Source organism: Callorhinchus milii, unplaced genomic scaffold (assembly GCF_018977255.1).
Source record: "Callorhinchus milii isolate IMCB2004 unplaced genomic scaffold, IMCB_Cmil_1.0 Scaffold5, whole genome shotgun sequence".
Taxonomy (NCBI): Eukaryota; Metazoa; Chordata; class Chondrichthyes; order Chimaeriformes; family Callorhinchidae; genus Callorhinchus; species Callorhinchus milii.
The window spans coordinates 37,437,288-37,447,210 of NW_024704746.1; the positions used below are offsets into that span (position 1 = coordinate 37,437,288).

At 35.8% G+C, this 9,923-nt stretch overlaps 1 protein-coding gene across 1 annotated transcript; it reads right to left on the bottom strand.

Moving 5' to 3' along the window:
- Positions 1-1,196: 1,196 nt before the first annotated feature.
- Positions 1,197-9,323, bottom strand: nts (neurotensin). The gene is made up of 3 exons (XM_007903775.2): positions 9,133-9,323; positions 7,868-7,935; positions 1,197-1,563 (listed from the first exon to the last, which is right to left on the bottom strand). Exons 1-3 carry the CDS (start codon positions 9,188-9,190, stop codon positions 1,402-1,404), a joined length of 288 nt encoding a protein of 95 aa, XP_007901966.1. The 5' UTR covers positions 9,191-9,323; the 3' UTR covers positions 1,197-1,401.
- Positions 9,324-9,923: the final 600 nt, after the last annotated feature.

The following is a 9,923-nucleotide window of genomic DNA, read 5'->3' on the forward strand; positions in this document are numbered from 1 at the left end:
AAAGCTAGTGTTTATACAGAGTCTTGTTAGGACGTAGAATGATGAACCGAGAAAAGTGGTTGTCACAGAATCTATACAAGCATTTGAGAGAAAATTACATGTCTGAAAAGGAGAGATACAAAATGGTATGTGGGCAACAGCAAGATATTGGTGCTAAAAGGATAGCATTTTCAGAAGCATCACAGGCACAATACAGTACAATATGCATTCATATAGTGCCATTTGGGAGGGGGTGGGGGGAGTCTAAAAACATTTGACATTGGCTAGGCATCCAAGCAGGAGATGAAGCGAAGTGGGTGAGGTATGGAAACATCACTGAAAACATTGTTAAGGAGCTACATCTTGACATTAGCCCTGAGTGAAAGGTAGAAGCAAGCGAGTCAGAAGGACACCAGGGGCAGAATAGCTGAAAGGCTTCATTCTGTGCTGTTTACATTTATGGTTGGAACAACTTTGCTTTGTGTAAAGCTTTTTAGAGAAAAGCTTACTAGAATTGCAACGTTACAATATTGAATTCCCAGCTGGGCAGTGTTGCCTTGTACCCATCAGAACTATGTTTCACACTCAGATTTCACATGTTTTCCATTCAATTCCAGAAGAAAAGAGATGCAAATCCCAAATGAAATCATGGCAGAAACAGCTGGAACCTCTGGTGTGCTGCAGTTTACTTCCCAAAGAATTGTGAGACAGGATTTTAAAGTAACATCTTGTCCAAATGTCGACACGTCCAACAATGCTTTTCATCCCCAACAATGTGCTAAAGTGTCAGCTTAAGCCTGTGAGCTCAGGGCCTAAAGTGAAGCTTCAACCACATAACCTAATGGGATTTCTACTGGACACAGATATCTTTATTCACTTTGTGTTTTCAGTAACACTTTAAAATGTTCAAGTCTTATTCGGCACCAAGACAAAAATAAATAGATTTTTTTTCAGACCATATTTGAACTTTAGATGCCAATGGAAGTTTATTTACTTATTTGTACCATATGCATTTTGACACAATTAAGAGGATTGTCATTACACAACGTAATGGAAGACAAGTCTCTGATAACAGTGGCATAAAACAGTCATCAGCAGGGAAGAATGAAAGACATGCTTAAGAATGCACACAGAGTTTACACATTTAGAATCACGAGTACAAAGTCCTAGTGAATTGTATTTTTATAGCAAAAAGAAAAGGGAAATTGTAGGATTATCTTTGTCCAAAAATAAAATTCACATCAAAAAGCCTGTAAATTGTCTTTTGAAGAACTGGACTTCTAGTGCAGACCAGAATGTATTTGGATAGATTAAGATGCTGTTTTCACATTAACAGATTATCGTTGTAGTTATTATATGTGATAATTTGTCTCAATATACATAAATGGGTAAATGTAAAATGTTTAGGCATGTGTTGTAAAACTAATCCATGAAAACAGAATTGCGTTTTAGTATATAAGGTCTTCTAAATTTTCCAACACGCACTTGTCTTTTCAAAATATAGGGATGTCTTCTTTTTGCTTGGATGGCTTTCTTAAATGTTGAATCTTCATAGTCGCCATAGTCTTGGGCTTTCTGAAACAACTACAAAGCATGTTAGTAGCAGGGTGAGATCGAGCTATCACAATTCAAAATGGTTTTAAACAGGAATAAAAGCAAAATATGCCAAAACATATTCTTTATTTTGTCTAAGATGTCAATTGAGTCACTATTTTACTCATTTGGAAGAAAGGAAAGTCATCAGTTTTACTTTGGGTTTTGGCAGATAATCATGCTGCGATAGATATGCCAAGTCAGAAGAACAATCAGTAGAATCATTCAAAAGATGCTGTGTAAAGATTAAAGGCTCTCTACTCCAAGAAGAGTTTTTGGATTTGACACAAATACACACAGAGTTTGATAGTCTCCTCTGATTTGTGTTTCACAAAACTGTCGAATCTATGGCAGAAAATCTTTCAGCAATGCATCTTCTATTTATTTTTAAACCCAGACAAATAATAATATTAAACCTGGCAAATACTCAAAACCCTGAAAGTTCACCCAAGGTTCCAACCTGCTTATTGACTTCATCCATTTAATCATCTATTAATCCATGCACGAGATGCACTCAAAGCAGACATGGAACCACTATCCGACCACTATCACAACAATCTGCTGTGAGGTTGTATAGGATTCTTAAAATGAGGAAAAGTTCTTCCCTCCTATGAAGTATTTGTTTAGTATTTTATAATTTGAAATGGAAATTTACAGAAGATATTAACCCATGCTCTATAATCTACAATTGTGATACTTTCCACATGTAATAAATGCACTGGTGTGGTAATGTCATTGTACACTGCATCAATTCTAGACTGCTGATATTCAAGCACCAGACACTAATATAATCTTAAAGGAACACTTTTCTAGACCTTTACTGGCTTGTCAAATGACCCACCTCTGTAAAGTTACCCCACCAGCGAGTTTTAAAATCATGGGACGATAGTGCCCTTCATGCAAAATAAAATAATTCATCTTTTTCTCTGAACATAATGAACTGTTTTGATATCAAAAAGAAGAAATGGTTTTCCGGGTCTTGAAATCCCATAATAACAGTTTTCATCCTCAACATAGAGATTGTCTCTCCATCATAGTTGACTTGGACAAACGTTTTAGAATCATTGGTGACTGTCACCATGGGGAGGATACGTTTGCAGGGCTATGGGGAGAGAGCAGGGGAATGGGATTGAATTGGATAGTTCTTTTCAAAGAGCCAGCACAGACATGATGGGCCGAATGGCCTCCTTCTGTGCTGTATAATTCTATGATTCTATGATCCCTTTCACCACTCTTTATCCCATTAAACTGTTTACAGTTAATGTCTGAATTTGTCTGATCCTGTCACTGTGCAGTGCTCTGGGATATTAATTTATGGCCCTATATAAATCCAAGTTGTTGTTGAATTTCTTTGGAGCGGAGAGCAATTTTTTTTGATAAAACAATTCTTTTCTGTTGATCAACCTGTCCCACTTCTTTTCTGACCTTGTGAATAAAATGCTGCCAAGAATGTTTTATTTTGAGGTTTTTCTTTCAAAGCAAATAATAAAGTAAGACTTCCAGTGATAGAAGTATCTATATAGATAGATACAGTTCATATGTTTTTTCTCCAGAAAACATAGAGTTGAGCACTCTATGTTTTCTGGACAAAAATAATTTATGCTAATAATTTATACTTAAAAATAACAAGCACCTTTCATGTAGAAATGCACACCTTAAAAGATTTTACAAAATATAATTGCAAACCTTAAAGTGCTTTACAAAATATAAAAGAAGTGTATTTTGTTTAAGCCTCTATATAAATCTAAAATATTTCTGAGCTCTTAAGGGGCTTTTCCTCTGGATAGAAGTTATGACATTTTCAGAAGATCACAAGAGAGGTTCAGATGAAAAAGGCCCCCCAGCCCATTTGATCCTTGCAAAATACCAAACATATCCTCTTTCAATTATAGCATCAATAGGTTTCTTCAGCTGTCGAGTGTCCTGGCCTTAACCACCTGCCTGGTCTCAGTCACTCTTCCTGGTAACCCATTCCAGCTGAGATCATTACATAAAGTGTTGCTCAAAATATTGCATTTTCCAAAAACATTCAGCTTGTTCCAGCAAATTCCACAAAATTTACTTTCATAAATTCCAAAAATGCATTTTACACATTCTCTATTATTGAAGGGGGCTATAATTTCTGCAAATTAGAAGCAATGGAAATAGCTCAAAATAGATTTCCCATAGAACATAATTTTTTTTCTTGAACCATCATTTTGTCATCCAGTTTGTCCTAATAATGTTTTAGGTATTTTAATTTAAACATAGAGCGATATATCAGTCTTAACTAGCAAACTGTTTACTATTCCTCGGCACAATTTCAAATCCTCTCCCATGATGTATCATGTTGAGAATTGCTGACACTTAGCAATTTGATGAGCAGAGTGCTACGATTGTTTGAAATATGAGGTTAGTGCTCAGAACCAATGCACTCATATGTTTAATACACTAGTTTATTCTCCATCATAGCTCAGTGGGACAACAGTTTAGAGGTTCTTGATACTTTGATACTTTGCTTTCCTCTTCATTCGTGGGAGAAGGCATCTCAGAGAAGGCATCTCAGGCAACCTTATAAAATTTAAAATGGGTTTGAAAATGTAAACCCAGAACAATACTTGTACCAAATAGAAAAAGAGGACATGGGTTTAGAGTTGCAAAAGGCAATTTCAGGACAAATACCAGGACATTTTTCTTTACTTAGAGAGTAATTAACAATTAAAACAGTTTGCCAGAAAGGGTGATTGAGGCCAATTTTAAAAAAAACAGCTTGATACTGTGATGGGAGGATGGTAGTGTAGATATTCTGGAAAGTTAACATAAGATGGGCCCAAGAACTTTCTTCATCTAAATTAATCTTGTGACCTTGGTATCTAACTCCCCAACTTTGTAACAAACACCTTACTATCATGTGTGATTTTGTGACCTGATGGTCCATTATTACTTAACATTGATTCTCTCTATTGTCTTTCTGACAAGTTAACGTATCTATTAATAAATCAATGAAGCACCTTGTTTATACCAATTCAGATGACCAGGATGTTTGTTTTTCAGAATGGATTGGATAATCAATAGACAGTCAATAAGCAATCATGTTGTTTCTTGATCGCTTTCAAGAAAATAATTAACCAGTTTATTTTGGCCACATATTTTAATTGTATCAGCACAACTTATATTTTCTGATATATTTGTTTCAAAGGTGGCCTGTTCATCACTTTTGTTAAGGACAAACCAGGAGACAACTGGGAAAATCTAAATCTAAAGATTCTTCCTCCAATATCTCTTGTCAGGATAGTTTCAATGATAGTAATAGAGAGAGACTACTTATCAATTCAGGCACTCTGAACACCAAGTCTGTTTACAGTAAGATCTAGTTTCATGCCTCTGGCTAACAAAGTGCAAGGTAGAAGTTCTACAGATACTGAAGGAAATTGAAATTTGTTCTGTCTGTCTCCTTGGCAGGACAGAAAGACTGAGTGGGTTAGCACACAGCCCTTTCAATTATGGGTGTTGTGTTCCGGTTTAGCACGAGAATCTTTCTCTGGTTGTGAGGGTGTCTCATGAAATGACTTCAGGCAGTTTCAACCCAGCTTATGGACAGTATGTCTCACAAAATAAAACTCTTCCGAAATTGGTAACCCAGGCATGGGGCCTACAAGGCTGGATGAATGAAATTAGAAATTGGACATTGGTGAGAATAAGGTGTGTTGTGAATTTGAAGCAAAGTAGAGGATTTTTCTGGTTGACACTAGTTGGCTTAGGATTCCTTGCTGTAGGTGCTAGATGTGAGAAGTGAAAGGATTCTGTTCCTCAGTGCTAATATTTATGGCCTTCATAAGCATAAAATATCACCGACTATGCTTATTACTTTCAACTTTACTGTTATGCAAGACCTCTTACGATCTATAATTCTTATTTTAACTCCGTAGAACTGAAATTCTGGTTGGTACTACGCATAGTACCTCTGGCAATATCAACGAACAATGACATTTCTCCTCTATAAATCACATATTATAATGAAGAGCAAAGAGACCTAGGGGGTTAGCATACATAGATCTTTTAAGATTGGATGGCAGATGGACAAAGCTGTGAAGAAAGCTAATGGAACCCTTGCTTTTATAAATTGGGGTATGCAATATAGAATCAGAGGTGACGTTTAATTTGAATAAATCATTAGTTGGACCATAGTTAAAGTATTTTATTCAGTTTTTGCTGCCCCACTTTAGCAAGAATGTCAGAGCCATAGAGAAGGTGCAAAGGAGATTTACTTGGATGATATTATTGGTGAGTCATTTGACCCATGAGCAGAGACTTGTGGAACTGGGCCATTTTTTACTGAGCAAAGATTGAGAGACCTTATGGAAGTCTTTAAAATAAGGGCACTTGGTAGATTTGATGGGGGGAAATTATTTTCATTTGCCAGTTATTCCGTGACTAGAGGGTATCTAGATAATTAGCAATGGTGGAGATTTAGAAGTTCTTTCTTGCACAGAGTTATTTGTTTGTATGTGGATTGCCCTTGAGCAGTGGTCAAGGCAGAATCCATATTAGCTTTCAAGGAGAGAAATAAATATCTAAAAAGGAGCAATTTGCAGGAATATGGGGAAAAACCGGATATAGAATCATAGGATCATAGAATTATACAACACAGAAGGAGGCCATTCGACCCATCGAGTCCGTACCGGCTCTTTGAAAAGAGCTATGCAAATCAATCATACTCCCCCACTTTCTCCCCATAGCCCTGCAAGCTTGTCCTCCCCAAATAATTATCTAAATGGGAAATGGATCTGAATGGATGGCTCTTTCAAAGAGCTAGCACTGACATGATGTGCTGATTGACCTTCTCTATGCTGTAAATTTCTATTGTTCTAGAGCCAAAGGCGCTATACATAATGTCAACCTAAAATGTAGGCTGCATTTCTTTAGATTTCAGTGCCATGACAATAACCACTAAAACAATTTATGAGAAACACAAGGAAGATAAAGAGTGCCACAGCCAACTTTACTGGGAGAATAGTGACAGAAGTTTTGTTATCCAATATTTCTGGCAATATTGTGTAGCAAAAAAATTGCTTTTCAGAATTATAAAGCAAAGATAGGCAATATACAATTTTTGTGTGAATATGAACTTGGACTTATCGTTCGAATGATTTGGAGGAATACAGTACACTGACACTTAGTTGATGTGACTCATTCAATTGAGAATGCAATTCATATTGATTATGAAGAAAATACTGAATAGATCACGAAACAGTTAAGCTTGTAACTGCCCCTGAAGTGAATGTTAAATGAAAATTATGTTAACAGTAATCCCTTTTCAAAGGTTGCATGTTGATATTTGATAGCCAGATAGCAAAGAAATTGATAGTATATATACCCTAGTGATCACTGTAGATTTATGACTAAGAACATAGTGTAGCTGAATTGAATGCTAGTTTAATCCTCTGGTGGCAGACGGAAACTGAATTAAAACTGATGTTCTGATAATGTGCTTGAAAGCCATCATGTCGAAGGTATGGTTTTAATTCTATTATACTAGTGCTTTCACGTTTAAGGATTATTTGGTTAAAATGCTCTCTTCAAAAAAATCAGAAGCTTTAATACGTCTTTGTCTCAGCTGTTTAAAATAATTTTCGGACAGATGGTAAAAATAAATTATTTTAAGAAGTTCTGAAATGGTTTGTTAGATTGTGCTTCAAAGTGTGTAGTTACTGAGCCACTAGATTTAATGTTGTTCCAGTGCAAATTGAGGCACCTAAATAAAGTATTTCAGCATTCATGTTATATAAATAATATGTAGTTCAAAGATACACTATATTTGTAAGCTTTCATTGTTACTGTATTATTTTAAAATAAAATATAACTGGTTAAGAAATTATTTTATAAAATTATAATAAATAATGAATGTTATACTTATTTATAGCTAATATATCAATATAGTTATTCAACATTATATCACATTTATATTTTGTATTCAGGCAACATGAACATTATGTAAAGGTTGGCATCTTGAATAATTATTTTGGTCACAAAATGAATCATTCATATTTAATTTATCTGGACAGCACTAACACAATATACCATAGGTATACCTCTGAAACAGATATTCCACTTAGATTCAGGGGAAAGATCAACTGTAGGATTTTGTGACTTTTAAATTTCCTTTTTATCTATCAATATAAAACAGGTGTTACGTTTCGAGCTGTACTTTGTTTCTACGTTTTTTAATCTACTGCAAGACAGCGTGATACATAAATGTCAGGTAACATTATACTGTAACCTATGTATGATCTTTGCGTTTTACTGGGATATTTACCTTTAAGGCATAAAGATGACCCAGAAGTTCGTCTTCGCCTGATCGTCTTTCTGTGTTAACTGCAAAAACTGCAGAACAAGTTTCAGTGATTAGTCACACAAATGTGTTAGCTGCAAAAAATCTTCAAAACAAGTTTCAGTGTTTAGCCCCAGACAATGTTTGCAGCTAAACCCACACAACTAGCCCCTGTGAATATATGAATGACTTATACTGCATTAAAGAAATTCGGATCACTGTGCTCCTCTCATTATTCTAGGTGTTTTCGCCAAAGGTGTACAACCAGTCTGGATTTAAAAAAACATGTTGACATATTCTTTCTGATTTCTAGCATTGAGATAGATTGCACATTGGATTTAAGGGAATTCCATAGAGTATTGTACATCTTGCAAAATATGATAATTTTTAATATCCTATGGCCTCCACATGTTTTTATTTTGAGCTAATTACTCTATCAGCAAAAGATAGTTTCATAGATATTTTATACATAGAGATTAAGATTGATCTTTTGAACTAAGATATTCAGTCCTTTGGAAAAATGGGAAACTCTAGGAGCGTGTTGGAATGCAGAACAATTGACTAACCTTTATTAAAAGTTAACTCTTGCAAGATTTGTTATTTAAGGTTTGAGGATGTTTGGATTATCATGTTGCTTTCATGGTTTTTAAAAATGTAACCTGCCAAATCAATCACTTTTTTTAAATAAACAAAAAAGTTACAATGATGTGATTAGCATAGTACTGCATAGCAATTATTGCAATTATTCATTTAAAAAAAAGAATTTTTCAGTCAATGATTATATTCAAAGCTTTAAATTGAATCTTGTTGTTGTAAAAGATCCTGGAATATCACAAAAGTAGCATTACAAATCGTGTGCAAGGATCTGTGCAATGGACTTAACACAAGAATATCCAGGCACTGTGTAATAGTAATTTTTTTTTGTTCAGCCTTTTATTCAATAAGTTGAAAATGTTGCCGAGCAGAGAGAATAGTCTATCATTTGTATTCCTGCTGTTCTCTTTTGCTCATAACTGAAACACTGAGAGAAATGGCAATAAATCTGGACAGTGGGCATTCTGCGTTAAAACAATAGGCTGTGATTATTCCAGTAACACACAAGAATGTGGACATCAGGTCTATTGGCAAAGTATTAAACACATAACAAAACTTGAAATGCTGTCGCAACTCAACTGTTTTCTTTTTATTGTTACCCCAAATAAGAGTTTGAGCTGCTCCAAAACCCAGTGTCGTTGCATGCAGTCACTCACCTGAACATAGACCAAATAGACTGAAGAAGGAGAGTAAACACATGATCTGAAATCTCATCCTTTCTGAGCTTGTGCAGCCGCTGATTCCTACAGTCCTGAGCCCATCAAAGTTGCAGAGGAACCTGGAAACGGAGAGTGATGCTCTTCTGAGGTCCTCTGTCTCTCTCTCTCTCTCTCTCTCTCCACACACACACACAGAGAGAGTCAGTGGCTGATTTATTTAGTTATCTTCAGATTGCCCTGACGTCAAAGCAACGCTATCCTCTTATCTCACGCAAGCTGTAGGAATGCACATCAACGCAACACGAAAACACAAGATGATGCAAACGGTACCCTGTTATTATTATTGCATTATTCACACTGTCTCAGAGTCACCACGTCTTTCATCCGCACGATGCATTCGATCAAAACTTTGCGTGGAGCGAATAGCAAAGGTGAGCACCGCCTCACCAAGGAGATCATCGACACATAAGGCAATGCTGCTCCTTGCACAACTTAGCTTTAACTTTGTGTGTACTACTGTTCTACTTATAGAAATTAGGCATCACTGGGTGCATCATGTTGCATCTTCTGAGATGTTTGACCAAATGTTTTCTCGAACCAGAGGCAGAAGAACATTTTAGTGCCACCTGATGAAAAAAAACACAACTCAGGAAGCCTCTGGAAGTTTATATTGAAAAAAAAGTCCACTGAATTGTGATCGCCCTGAAATAAGTTGTTTACTATTTAAAATGTCGCAATCGCTAGAGGTCGTAATGGAGTTTGTAGGAGTTGGAGGCTGCAATTCGTTG